The sequence below is a fragment of the Sciurus carolinensis genome, chromosome 12 (genome assembly GCF_902686445.1).
Source record: "Sciurus carolinensis chromosome 12, mSciCar1.2, whole genome shotgun sequence".
Taxonomy (NCBI): Eukaryota; Metazoa; Chordata; class Mammalia; order Rodentia; family Sciuridae; genus Sciurus; species Sciurus carolinensis.
Genome location: NC_062224.1, coordinates 105,572,308 through 105,587,334, shown reverse-complemented (window position 1 = coordinate 105,587,334; position 15,027 = coordinate 105,572,308). Strand labels below are relative to the sequence as shown.

General features: G+C 35.2%; 1 protein-coding gene across 10 annotated transcripts in view; it reads left to right on the top strand.

Moving 5' to 3' along the window:
* Positions 1 to 15,027, top strand: part of Tor1aip1 (torsin 1A interacting protein 1) — a 36,742-nt gene that overhangs the window by 1,848 nt on the left and 19,867 nt on the right. For 4 of the 10 annotated variants that reach the window (XM_047520748.1, XM_047520746.1, XM_047520742.1 and 1 more), the window contains exons 2-6: positions 568 to 645; positions 4,173 to 4,235; positions 5,818 to 5,862; positions 10,941 to 10,982; positions 12,630 to 12,716. In XM_047520748.1, the coding sequence (XP_047376704.1) occupies positions 568 to 645; positions 4,173 to 4,235; positions 5,818 to 5,862; positions 10,941 to 10,982; positions 12,630 to 12,716 (315 nt within the window). The remainder of the gene's footprint in view (positions 1 to 567; positions 646 to 4,172; positions 4,236 to 5,817; positions 5,863 to 10,940; positions 10,983 to 12,629; positions 12,717 to 15,027) is intronic. The other 6 variants (XM_047520750.1, XM_047520747.1, XM_047520745.1 and 3 more) reach the window with 4 other exon arrangements.

Genomic DNA, 15,027 nt, shown 5'->3' with positions numbered 1-15,027 from the left:
TATAACAAGACAGTTTAGTGTGTGTTCTCTCTCTTTTAAGATGACAAACTTGAAGACAAAGATCCTGTCATGTGTACTTGATAGTAACTTAAAGACTTCCGTGTTAATTCTGTATGTTTCAGTACCTGGAAGAATGCTTTTGCACCTGGGAAGCAATGTAAATATGTTACATTGTATTGACTCCCACAACCTAGTAACTTTTTTTTTAAAGTAGGAATTTTCCTCTATTTTAGTAAATCTTTAAGGATTTAAACATTTCTCACTCTTCTGCCTACTTTCTCCCAAATTTTTGCAATCAAGTCCATTTGTTAAATTTTATAAAGTAATATATTTTTGTTGTAAACAACAGTGGCAAATAGTTTATATTTAACAAATTAGTTATTCTCTGTCTTAAAAGGAGTTCTGACTAGTTTAATTCCTAAGTTTTGGTAAACTTGATGACACATTCCTAAATATGTGAATACCTGCATTTTTTACTTATGCTGCTATTAAATATGCATAATCTGCACCATGATTTCTGAGGTCATTTATCCAGAATTTTAACTTTTGTCACCTCTGTTCTTTTAGAGGATGAACCATCTTACCAAACTGTTATAAGCCAGACAGTCTCAAAGAAAACTGTCAGGAGAACACAAGAGGATACAGGTAAAAATAGTTAATTGTTTGTTTTTCTCCTTATCTGCCAACTTTTTAAAGTATAGATTTATCAAGTGTCTATCAGGGATCCCAGTTCATACTTCATTTAGTTTCATGGGTCTTCTACGTCAGTTCATTGACTTAAGCAATGTAGCAATGTGTCGAGAAAAGACAAGGTGGATCCATGAGTATGCACTCAAAATACCAGCTACTTTATATACACTAATTCTTATAATCTTGCAGGATAGATATTATACCCTTTTGTTTGCTGGTGCTGGTCATTAAACCCAGGGCCTTGAGCATGTTAGGCAAGTGCTCTCCCACTGAGCTACACTACACCCCCAGCCCTTTATATTTTATTTTTGAGACAGGATCTTGTTAAGTTGCCCAGGCAGGCCTCAAACTTTCCATCCTCCTGCCTCAGCCTTACAAGTAGCTGTGATTACAGGTATGCACCACACTTGACTATACATGTTTTATAGATGAGAAAACTGAAGCTTTAAGCATCTGAGATTCTTCTCTTAAGATCATGCAATATGTAACAGCCAAAATGCAGACCCAGGTTTGTCTTCTCCCAAACCCTTTCATTTTCCCCAAAAACTTCTCTGTCACTCTCCCATGTGATAATTAACTAGTGGGGTGAAGTTTAAACATCACATGATTCTGTCACACTGCCCTCTATTTAAAATTGATCATATCATGCTTAATAAAATCTTGACACAATATGATCATTCTTGACAACCTAATACTATGTTTCATCAAATTTAAAATGCCATCAGTTATAAGATAAACCATCATTGCTTTATCTGACACTTAGAAGGAAGAAAGAAAATACTACTAAGTTTCTGGTAATTTATATACCCTAGATTTAATAATGAATCCTGATTTCAGAGATGTTAAAGTGTAAAGAAAAATTAGTCTTAAAGTCAATGTCATGTGAAAATAGAGTACATCTAATAGTCCACTTACATTTCTAAAACTTTAAAATATTTTGAAAAGATGGAAAAGGATTAAGTTCAATTTGGTTAATTAATGCCTCAGTTTTTTCATGTATTTTCAGTTTGCTATTCTTGATAACAAGAAAATTCCTTAAGAGATACTGAAACTGATCATCCCTGGTTTTTTGTTGTTGTTTTTGGTGATAGGAATTGAACCAAGGGATGTTTTACTACTGAGTTGCATCCCCAGCCCTTTTTTATTTTGAGACAGGATTTTGCTAAGAATCTTGCTAAGTTGCTGAGGCTTTCCTTGAACTTGCAATCCTTCTACCTCAACCTCCTGAGACTCTGGTATTACAGGTGTGCACCACCATTCCATCCCTGGTTTTTATTGTCCAGATCCTGATTTATTTATCTGTTACTTCTATTAAGATTATACTTTATAATTTGAACTTTTCTAGTCTCAATTTAGGATAAAGTATGTCTGGGTGTAGTTCTGTTTCAAATAAACACAAATTATACTTTACCCACCTACTTTTAAGCCTCAGGCTTTTTATATCTGTATAACTTGCCCTGTGTAACTCACAGGACCACTGGAGAAAAGAGTCCATGTGAAATCACTTTCTGCACAATAGAACATGAGAAGGCTTTTTTTTTTAATCCCCTCCTCTCATGGTTATTTACAAGAGATGTTCATAAATATTGAGCACCTGCTTTGTGCAGGTTCCCAAACTTGATGCTGAGGGTGTAGTGGTGAGCAAAAGCAGACACATGAAGGAGACTACTACCCAAAGAAGGGTATTTGCTCTTTTGTTCTCTCAAACCTCCCTCTGGTACTCTGTCTCCTTTCATTGTGTTACCAAGGGCTGTGTATATAGGAGAACATATAGGAAATGCTTCTTAAATGAATAGATGGGAACTAAAAATAGTGATTGATGGCTGTAGATTTTTTTTTTAACAGCTCAACCAGAAGTAGAATTTGAGTTTTAGGTTTGAATTAAACCTGAAAAAGTTGGGAATACAGAGAAGAACAACAGAAAGGTATTTGTAAGATATTGGGAGTGATTAGTAAGTAAAATTTACCTTTATCAACATATGTACAAGACTTACTTTTACAGTTGTGTGTGTGTGGGGGGGGGTGTTTCTAAATGCCTTATAGGTGAAATGCTAACAAACGAAATAGCTGTCTCATAGAACCTGAGAATTGAAAGATTTAGGGGGATCATTAGAGTTCCAGAAGTGTTTTTTGCAGTTTTTACTCTTTTCATATTGAGAATTGAACTTGAGGCTGCAGGTATGTTAGGCAAGTACTGTACCACTGAGCTCCACCCAAGCCCTTTTTTAATCTTATGTTGAGACAGGATCTTGCTGAGTCGCCCAGGCTGGCCTTGAACCATCCTCCTGCTTCTGCCTCCCAAGTCACTAGGATTACAGTTATGCACCACTGTGCCTGGCTATTTTTGCAGTTTTCATACAGATCCCAAATTTTATAGATTGAAACAAAACAATGTAATCCAAATTTAGATATATATTGGGTTTTCTATTATGCTGTGTAGAGCCTTCTGAGAAAGCATACCTTTATACGTAGCTTTCTAGACTAAAACTAGCATGTCGTTTAATGGAATTGACTTCCCCGAAATCCTATGTCATTAAACGCATAGACTGAAATGAACTATGGCTAACATTGCTTTTTTATTTGTTTATTTATTTTATTTGGGGGGTGGTACTGTACTGGGAATTGAACTCCAGGGCACTTGACCACTGAGACACATCTCCAACCCTTTTTTGATTTTATTTAGAGACAGGGTCTACTGAGTTGCTTAACACCTTTCTTTTGGTGAGACTGGCTTTGAACTCTTGATCCTCCTCCCTCAGCCTCCTGAGCCACTGGGATTACAGGCTTTGAACATTGACATTTTATTTAAAAGTAGTCTTCACATTTCCTGAACATACACAGGGTTTAAAAGTTGGAGGGAGTATATTATTAAATCTTGGGAGTTTAACCGTAAAATGAAAATATACCATCAATAATCCGCAGTAAGGCTGGGGATGTGACTCAATGGTAGCCCGCTCATCTAGCACACATGAGGCCCTGGGTTCAATCCTTAGTACCACATAAAAATGAAGGTATTGTGTCCACCTACAATTAAAAAAAAAAAAAAATATATATATATATATATATATATATATATATATTAAAAAAAAACCCTAAAGACTAAAAATATATTTAAGAGAATAAACTGCAATGAGGTAAGTTACAAATGGAATAGATAATTGAGTGGTGCTATAGTACAGATTTTGGTTCTTAATTGAGCAATTTAGAAGTTTTATTTAGTATTCCCTTCCTTGTACAATATGGTATACTGAAAAGAATGGCAAAGTTCTCCAAGACAATAAATTTCATATGGCAAAAAACATTTCTAATTCACTATTGTCACTAGTTCACAAGAGGTTGTCACTTAGAGAAAACTTGTGCTTAGTTCTCTAGCATAATGAAAAGGTTCGTAAGCCTTTGTTAACTATTAAAGGGATGATCACATAATAAATCTGTGTTTCACATTTGATTTTTTTTTTTTTTTAATGTCTCTCTTCCTGTAGCAGTGGCAAGTGAAGATCCTGTAATTAGCCTACGTAGACCCCCTCTAAGAAGCCCAAGATCTGGTAAGAGGTTGTTTTGGCTGTTGGTTTAATTGTTTTTATAAATACAACTTTATTTTATTTTTAAATATTTTTTATATTGTAGATGGACACAGTACCTTTATTTATTTATTTTTATGTGGTGCTGAGGATCAAACCCAGTGCTTCCATGTGCTAGGCAGGCGCTCCACCACTGGGCCCCCGCCTCAGCCCAGCAGTTTTATTTTTTGAATAGTACATGTATTCATATGGTTCAGAACTCAAATGTTACTATAAATAGATGGTGAAAGTCTCCCTGTATCTACTGTCCACTAGCAAACCACTGTCAGTTTCTTATGTTTTTTCCCAAAGATTTTTTTTTGGGGGTTAAGGAAATTCTTGTATATGTTATCATTTTCTCCTTTTCCAAACACAAAATTTTGGCCCAATGAATACTTCTTTGTATGAATAGTTCTTCGTACCTTCTGTTTGCTTCTAGTTTTATCTCATGGGTATTGAGAAATCTTTCCATATTAGTATAAAAGGGATTCCTGTTTTTTTTTTTTTTTTTTTTTTTTTTGTTGTTGTTTTTTTAAATACTGGGGACTGAACCCCGGGGTGCTTTACCACTGAGCTACAACCCCAGTCCTTTTTTTGGGAGTGGGAAGTGGGTACCAAGGATTGAACTCAGGGGCACTCAACCACTGAACCATATTTCTAGCCCTATTTTGTATTTTATTTAGAGACAGGATCTCGCTGAGTTGCTTAGCACCTCACCATTGCTGAGGTTGGCTTTCGAACTCAAAATCCTCCTGCCTCAGCCTCCCAAGGCACTGGGATTACAGGCTTATGCCACCACACCTGGCCTCCCAGTCCTTTTTATTTTATTTTTCACCGTGCTGGGGATTGAACCCAGGACCTTGCACATGCTAAGGAGAAGTACTCTATCACTGAACTATATCCCAAGCCCCTATTTTTTTTTATTGAGATAGGCTCTCAATAAGTTGCTTTGGGCCTCAGTAAGTTGCTGAGGCTGACCTTGAACTTGTGATCCTCCTACCTCAGCCTCCCAGGTTACTGGAATTACAGGGGTGCAGCACTATACCTGTTATTCACTGTTCTTTTTAAGATTTTTTTTTTTTATATGTAGGAATGATTCTTTCGTGCTAACATGATGCTTTTAAATTAAGGTCAGGGACTTTTTAATCTTCCCAGTATACTGCTAATAAAAAAATTCAAGACCGAGATTTTATGAAATGGGCTATAAAATTTCTCCACCTCAATTACATTTCTTTTTGACTCAAATCTTAAAAAGTATTGCCCTTAAATGGATTTCATGACTATGAAAATAAACTAGTAAGATCACACAATCTACTTCTACTTTATTTTCTGTGTTTATTGGCCTTGAAGGATGCTCTAGCAAGGAACAAAAGGAAACATTAATGTTTTCATTAGCTTTCTTTTGCTCCACATTCCTTTAAGAAAAAAAAAAGATTTTTGTTTTGTATAATAGTTGGTTATTCTTTTAGGGTTAGTGATAAAGATCTGTTAAGGTTTGAGCCTGTGGTAAAGAACTGTATGATCATTTCCTTTACAGCTCTAATCATTTTCTTATTCTGTCTTGCAGATTCAGCTTACAGAACCAATGGAAATACTAAAATGAGTGAATTAGGTTAGTTTATCTCAAATTTTTACAGTTTCCCATTAAGAATTCTATTTGTCAGAATACAAGATAACTTACGTTTTATTACTGACTTGAGAATATTTCTTTGTGGGACACTGTCCTGTGACAATGACCTACCATAACAGCCTTGATTTTCATTCTATCTGAAATTTTTTCTTTCATTATTTAAATTTGTATGAGAGCCCAAAATAGCAAATCAGAGTGGTTTTTATTAGCCTTGCTAAATTCATACTGTTGAGAGAAAGAAGATGTCAACTTAACCTATTATGGTTTTTCTCTTGATTTAGGAAGTAAATTTGAGCTGTTTCTCATAAAAAGTTCAGTGTCCTTTGCTATGTTTGTTGAACTACCTTAAATTCTTTTCAGTGTTTGCCTTGGTATAGTACATGGGGTCTGTGGGTCTGTGGCCTTAAATGAACCCACATTGAATGTAACTGGACTTAGTTTTAAGGCAAAAAGAAGGAACCTTCATTTTTCTTAATAAGTATGTAGTTGCAATAGTTGCAACTTCCTCTATATTAATTCATTTTTACTTAAGCTGAGGCTGAAAATGATCCTTGCAGTATACAGCTCATTTTATAACTTTTACCCACCAGAGTTTCTCAAATGTTCTGTCTCAAAATGTAAAAAGTTTTTTAAGCCATAGACTCTTAATTGGGAGAGAACTTGGAGCTAAAATGACCTAATATTCTTATTTTGTATGCTAGACTTAGAAATCATTTTATAAGTATTTTATAATAGAAACTTAACTTTAAAAGTACATTCAGAGCTGAGTGTGGTGGCTCATACCTATAATCCCAGCTACTTGTGAGACTAAGGCAGGTGAACGGCTTGAAGCCAAGAGTTCAAGATCACGATCAGGATCAGTCTGAGCAATGAGTGATACCCTGTCTCAAAAACAAAAAGTGCTTTCCAGGTGGAAGCAGTATTCTGTGAGACTGATACAGAGAATGGCACTCACTGTTTGCTTTTATGGCACTCACTTTTCCTTTTGAGGACTTACTGGAGTGTCTGAAATGATAACTCATAGACCCTTGAACTTGTGATATCCACCCTTTCCAGCTGCCCTACTCTGACTTGTTCTCAAAAACGTGATTGGTGCTGGACAATCTAAAGGTGTCTGTACTAGGGATAAGGAAGCTTCAGCCTCTGGGTAAAATCTAGACCACAGTCTATTTTCATAATGGTCCACAAACTAAGAAGCAGTTTTTACATGTTAAACAAAAAAAAATGTGACAGCCGTTATGTGACTCAAAAAGCCCAAACTCTTTTTACTGTGTGGCCCTTCATGAAAAAGTGTGCTGGCTCCTGATTCATACCAGTGGGAGGAACAGAGACATCAAATCACCCAAGTCATCATCTTGTTGGTTCTGGGAGTAAATTCAGGAGTTCATACTTTCCTGGATGTATCTTTACTGCAATACTCCTTACTAGGTTGTACTGATGGCTCAGGAAGAAAGAAGACAGTGACTCCTGTGTTCTATCTAGTCTTCCTTTGAGAAAGCACTGCTATCTCGTTTATATATTTTCATGTCTTTGTCCCCAGATAGAACACAGTAAGCAAAGTTTATGTTTTCTTGAGTACCCTGCATTTCCCACACCAAGTCTCTAGGAATAGAAAAGTCTGCCAGATGTGTGGCACATGCCTATAATCCCAGTGACTCTTGGGAGGCTGAAACAGGAGGATTCGAAGTTTGAGGCCAACCTTTGCAACATAGTGAGGCCCTAAGAAAAACCCTTTCTCAAAAAAAAAAAAAAAAAAAAAAAAAAAAAAAAAAAAGGGCTGGATTTTTAGCTTAGTGGTAAAGCACTCCTGGGTTAAATCCCAATACCGAAAAAAAAAGAAAGTCTATGATAGAAATGTAGATACTTTGGGCATCTGGGTTTTCAAAATATCTGAGGAGTTTTATGAATCTAACATATAAAATATATACCTGGAATATTCTTGGGATATACCTGGAATTTGTATTCCCTTAAAGACTTTGGCCAAGCAAAAGAAAGTAGTACAAGTAGTGGTTGGTCTCCACCAGAGGAGATGATTATAAGTGATCTGTTCTTAAACCAAGACCTAGGACTTCTGAAAGAAGCTTTTCCTAATCCATTGATGAAGTTAGGAAGGTCACACCTCCTTCACAGTGTGGTTAGTATCATTTGTCTATTTGTTAAAGCCACAACCTTTTTAATTTCTCTTTTTATTAAGGACATTATATTTTTACTCCAAATAGGATTTAGCTTCTCAAAGTTTCTGTATGAACATAAGAAAAAACAATAGCGCTTTGTGTGTGTGTGTGTGTGTGTGTGTGTGTGTGTGTGTGTGTGTTTGTGTGTGTGTGTGAGTGTGAGTGAGTGTGTGGTGCTGGGGATTGAATCCAGGACCGTGTGCATTTGAGGCAAGCACTCTACCAACTGAGCTATATCCCCAGCCCAACAATAGCTTTTTTTTAAATTGAAATTTAATTTTTTTTTTCCTTTTTTTTTTATTGTGGGGGAAAAAAATGCTGGTAAAACCCAGGTTTACCCCTGAGCTACAGTGGTCGCTGGCCTTTTTATTATTGTTATTTTTAACTAGTTTATTTATTTATTTAGGTACAGGAATGCTTTACTCCTGAGTCACATTCCCAGTCCTTTTTCTTTCTTTTTTTTTTTTTTTTTCTTTTGAGACAGACTCACTGAGTTCCTGAGGATCTCAATGAATTGCTGAGGATGGCCTTGAACTTGGAATCCTCCTGCCTCCCCCTCCTAGTTGCTGGGGTTATAGGCATGTGCCTCCCCACCATTTAAAAAAAAAAAAAAAGAAATCTTTTTAATGCTTTAACCTTCTGCATGTAGCAGCCAACTTAAAGGAAGCTGAATAACAAAACAGGGAAATGAAATTAAAGTGTAGAAAGTCATAGATGCTACTGATTGGTTATCAGACATATTTTTTAAAATTTATTTTTATTATAAACAAATGGAATACATGTTGTTCCTGTTTGTACATGGAGTAACAGCATACCATTGCATAATCATACATTTACATAGGATAATGGTGTTTGATTCATTCTGTTATTTTTTCCTTCCCCCTACCTCTCCCACCCCTCTTTTCCCTCTATACAGTCCCTCCTTCCTCTATTCTTGCCCCCTCCCACCCCCCATTATGTGTCATCATCCGCTTATCAGCGAGATCATTCGTCCTTTGGTTTTTTGAGATTGGCTTATCTCACTTAGCATGATATTCTCCAATTTCATCCATTTGCCTGCAAATGCCATAATTTTATTATTTATAGCTGAGTAATATTCCATTGTATATATATACCACAGTTTCTTTATCCATTCATCAATTGAAGGACATCTAGGTTGGTTCCACAGTCTGGCTATTGTGAATTGAGCAGCTATGAACATTGATGTGGCTGTATCTCTGTAGTATGCTGATTTTAAGTCCTTTGGGTATAGGCCGAGGAGTGGGATAGCTGGGTCAAATGGTGTATCAGACATATTTATGAGTACATTCTTTGTAGGTCAGGTTAAAAATATGAAAATAGGTTGAATGTTTAAAACTTTGCATGAAATCTAATTATTGAGAACCAATTTAAGGTTTTTTTCTTAGGTTGCTAATTAGTGCTATTTATCAAAGTTGGAGAAATATTGGCAAAAGTCTTAATTTAAAAATTTTATGTGGGTCTGGAGATGTAGGTCAGTGGTAAAGCACTCATCCATCATGTGCAAGGCTCTGAATTCCATCTGGGTACCACAAAAGGAAAAAAATGTTTAATTTTGTTATAATATCTATTCACTTATTGAATAAAGATTCTTTGTAAACTTCCTTCTATATGTCAGATACGTACCTGTATGCTGGGACCATAAAGAGTCATGAAATTTTTCCTGTTTCCTAGCAGTACGTGATCTAATGACAGATAAACAATTAAATCGATGTGAAAAAAGTTTTTCTAAATTGACCATATAATGTGTTTACAATTGTTTTCCACAATCCTGTTTTCCCTCATCAATCTAAAACGAGCAACAGAGACCAACTCTCCAAAACAGTTCATTCAAAAATCAAATTGTAGTCCAGGATGGGGCAAGAAGAAGCTTTTAAATAAAGACAATGAGAAGTCCTCTTGAACGGTTTTGAAATAAATCTTGGCTACAGGAACTGTTGCAGAAGTTGGTGATTACTTGTTGATAATTCTGGCTGTTGCTGGGGAGATGTCTTTATGGAAGTGACTAATCTGCAATTTTTGTGGTTTCAGAGAGTATAGTTTCAGAGAGTATAGTTCTTAACTTAAGCATACATGCATGAAGGACCTTCCTTAATGGCCTCCTGGCTCCATCTCTTGCTTAGGTTTGACAGTGACAACTTTTACACTCTTAAAAACAAAAACAGGTTAAAGCCAGTAAACACTGAAAAGAAATACTCTCTCAGCTTTGTTAAAATTTGAATCATGCTGCTACTTCTCTATTTTGGTATGTATTTTAGGCTAATCATTCAATATTGTGCAATGCCTCGGGTATATCTCCCTTTATTTAAAAAAAAGTTTCAGAATAGCCTATGTAAAAACACTATGTTTAAAGTTTCACATGTTTTGCTCATCTATCTTTATCTGAATTCCCTGTTTCTCTAAGAAACAGTGATGTACATGGTCCCACTGGATGGAACTAGAGAAAGGCTCTTTTACCTTTCTTTCTAACTTTTTGGATACACCAGTGCACTACAACTTGGCCTGTCAGTTCTGCTGGTGTGGGAGACTTTTCAAGAATGGGGGAAATCTGGCAAATAGGAAAATGAGAATATATAAGCCTACAGGGACTAGAATATTTGTCAATATAGAATTTAATGTTTCCTGCACACCAAAGTTATATTTTAGATTCCAAATAGACCTATAACTGAGGGAAAAATAAATACTTCATTTCTGATTCTAGTTTGTATTAGACTTATTTCTGAAATAGCTAGATGGAAATGATAGATTCTTTGTGATTTACAGAAAAAAATTTTATTGTTTTCGATGTCCATTTTTCCAAATTATATGCTCTTATTTACTCCTAAGCAATAGCTTTTGAAGTTTCACATATATGCTTTTCTTTTCTAGAAGTGCCCAGTGTCTTACAGAAGGTCAATTTCTCTGAAGAAGGTATTTCCTTTTTAAATATAATGCAATGTAATCTAAGACTTTTCCTTTATACTAGAAGCAATTTTAATAAGAGATAAGAACAGAAAATAGTATCTTTAAGAAAGAAAAATTTAATACATATCTAAATTGTTAAACCAAAATACAATGGGATAGAATGAATGATGAGACCCCTCAGCACATTTTTGGTTTTTTTTTTTTTTTTTTTTTTTGGAGGGGGTGGGTACCAGGGATTGAACTCATGGGCAGTCGACACTGAGCCACATCCCCAGGTGTATTTTGTATTTTATTTGGAGACGGTCTCACTGAGTTGCTTAGTGTCTGACTTTTGCTGAGGCTGGCTTTGAACTCGCCATCCTGCTGCCTCAGCTTCCCAAGCTGCTGGGTGTTGTTTATTTGTTTAATTGTAGTGCTGGGGATCAAACCCAGGGCCATACTAGGCAAGCACTCTGCCACTGAGCTATTTACATTTTTTAAAATATTTTTATTAGTTGTTGATGGACTTTTATTTACTTATTTATATGTGGTACTGAGAATCAAACCCAGTGCCTCACACATGCTAGGCAAGTGCTCTACCACTGAGCTACAACCCCAGCCCCACTTATGTACATTTTAAGTATCTTTTTGTCTTTTGAGTTAATTGAGTTAACTTTTTTTTAAAGATGTTGATAGGCCTTTATTCATTTATTTTATGTGGTGCTGGGAATTGAACCCAGTGCCTCACACACATGCTAGGCAAGCGCTCTACCACTGAGCCACAATCAAGACCCTAATTGAGTTAATTTTAAACAAAACTAGTATTTTTCATTTCTGGCATGTGCTAGCCTTTGATTATGGCATTAAAATAATCACTTTTCCAAATTCTCATAGCTAGTCTATATTTGAAAAGTACATATATAAAATTTTATTCATTTTTAAGCCACATGATGTGAAATTAGTCACCTGTATACTGAAAGGTTTGTGTGTAGGTGTGTATACATTGCCCCCCCAATACACACTTGCAAGTACATGTATACAGTAATTGTGTCTGAATTTAATTACATGTTAACAACTATATGTATGTGGTTTTCCCTTTGTAAAATAATTTTTTTCCATTATTTAATGCTCATCTGTTGTTTTTGCTTGTGTGTGTGTGTGTGTGTGTGTGTGTGTGTGTGAGTGGTACTGGGGATTGTTGCCAGGGTGCCTCTACCACTGAGCTACATCCCCAGCCCTTTTTTTCCCTTTTTTCTTTTCTTTTTCTTTCTTTTTTTTTATTTAATTTTACTTTGAGGTAGAGTCTCACTTAGTTGCCCAGGCTGGACTTGAACTTAAAATCCTCCTGTCGGCTTCCCACATTGGTGTAACTACAAGTGTGCTCTAGCAAGCCTCACTATTGATATTTCACTCTACATTAAAGCCTCAGAATATAGTCTTTTAGCTATTACTCTGAATGTTTGTTTAAGTAGTAATTATGTACCTCAGAGAACACCAAACAAGTAGGTTCATTTGTAACTCATTTGAAAGTTTGTGATTCAAAACAATAAGCATAATAAACATTCTATATCTGAAATTTAAAAGTCTTCATTTTAAGGTTGAATTGTTCGTTTGTTTAATGCAGACCTTTTGAGCTTTAGAATAAAGACTATACTAGTACATTATTCTCTTTAGGAGAAACCGAAGATGATGATCAAGACAGCTCTTACAGTGACGTCACTGCTGTTAAGGTCAGATCCGGGAATTCGGTTGAATCTGGAGGTAACCCTGCTTTATATACATATGAGTCTTTACAGGAATTTTCTTTATAATTAAAATGTAAAAGTATTCTAAACAATTGCTTTTTAAAAAATTTTCTCAAATTTTTTATTAAAGACCCTTACTACTTATTAAAATTACTCATTCCATATATACATATAATAGCTGGAGAAATAAGTCACTTTTAGCCTGCATAGTTATTTAAGGAAAATAAGACATTTTTGTACTCAAAAGAATTACCTGTTGTATTTGAATTTTATGAAGAACTGGTCACATGGACATTGGAACATCCCACACTATCTGAATTGTTACTTAGTTTTTAGGCAGTTTTAATATTTATAGATAATCACTTTTCTCTGGATTATTCAAATTCATATCAAGTTATTGATAACAATTTGTAATTGTTCACGTGAATTTATCTTTGCATTTATTCAATGAAAGAGTTGACTAAATAGAGAAAAATACTAATTTGAGGCTTAAGAGGATGCTGTAAATAATGAGTAATTTTATATTTTAGTCCCACAGAAAAGTAATTCTCTTCTTTCCCCTTACTAATTCATGAGAATTTCTGTAATTCCTATGAGTCACTTCATCATTCCATTTTTAAAATAAGCCTATAAGACTGGTAGAGCACTTGCCTAGCATGCATAAGGCCCTTCATTCAATTCCCAGCACTGCAAAAACTTTTTAAAACCCATAATGTGGTAAATGGGCATTTGGTACCTGTGTATTTTCCATCCTTCCTCATTTTCTTTCCTTCATTTTTTCTTCCTTTTTTTTTTTTTTTTTTTTAACCTTTCTCTTTATATGTGGGGGTGAGGATCAAACCCAGTGCCTCACACATGCTAAGTGAGTGCTCTACTGCTGAGCCACAACCCCAGCACCCCTTCATTCCTCCTTGAGAGAGAAATCCTAAAAAAAGAAGCTATGTAACATTTTAGCATAGTGGCCAAGAACATGACCTCTGGAGCCAGAATCCCTTTGGTTCGTCACTTGGTACAGACGCTCAGTTAATTGCTTAATTTGTGTTCCTTGGTTTTCTCATCTGTTTTATTGTGAGGATTACATTAATTCATATTCAGAACACTTAGTATCTGGTACATAGTGAGCATCATTCATATTAAGTACTGTTACTAGTTTTCATGTATACATCGATTTCTAAAAATTTGAAATTAAACCATTTATTTAGTCAATAGTTCACTGTCATTGCTACCAGCATATAACTTTGGAACTACATAACTCAGGTCTTGTGATCCCTTTAGAAATCTAATAAGTTCTTGCAACCTAATAGAAGTGTGAGATGCTGGGTTTGGTCCTCAGCACCACATAAAAAAAAAAAAATGAAGATATTGTGTCCATCTATAACTAAAAAGATATTTTTAAAAAAAGAACAAAGTGTTGAGGTATATTAAGAATACTGAGCCAGATGCTGTGGTGCACACCTGTAATCCCTGCGGCTCGGTAGGCTGAGTCGGGAGGATCCCGAGTTCAAGCCAGCCTCAGCAACTTATAGAGAGACCCTAAGCAATAGTGAGGTCCTGCCTCTAAATAAAATATAAATACAGAAAAGGGCTGGGGATGTTGCTCAGTGGTTAAGTGCCCCTGGGTTCAATCCCTGATACCAAAAAATAAAAAATAAAATAGTATTGGTCTCCCAAGTGTTATCTTCTAGGCCAGTGATCACCGAAGAGTTACAAAAAGATCCATTGGAATACAGGAAGAAAATACTAGAATTTCACATTTTTAAAATTTAATTCATTTAAAATGTCTAATTTTATTTTATAATATATACAATACATGGACTAGGGAGCTAGCTCAGTTATAGAGTACTTCCCTAGCTTGTGTAAGACCCTGGGTTCAGTCCTCAGTACTGGAAAAAAAAAAAAATTACACATTAACTAGAGTATTATTTCAGTGATGCATGTTTTAATGTCAGAAAGAAAATATGTTTTAGAAATTTATGCTCAATTTTTTAAGTAAGAGTAGTATACTAAAAAAAGAAAAGAAATAAAGAGTAGTATACTATCAAAAATGAGCAACCACACCGGTATGTGTCAAATGCTTCTGTTTCCAAAATACCAATCTGACCATTTTTAAAATCTTAAAATGTTAAGAAGAGTGGACTAAAATATATAATATATTATCCACTTACAAGAAAATTTTAAGGCAAAATGATTATAAGTGATGTTAAGAAGATCCATTGTTGTAAACTTTAAAGATTTTCTCCATAATCTTTTCTAGCTACTCTGGCAGGGGATTAATAGCTAGAATATGGAAAGAAATTTTTAAAACTTTACACCAAAAAAATCAACCC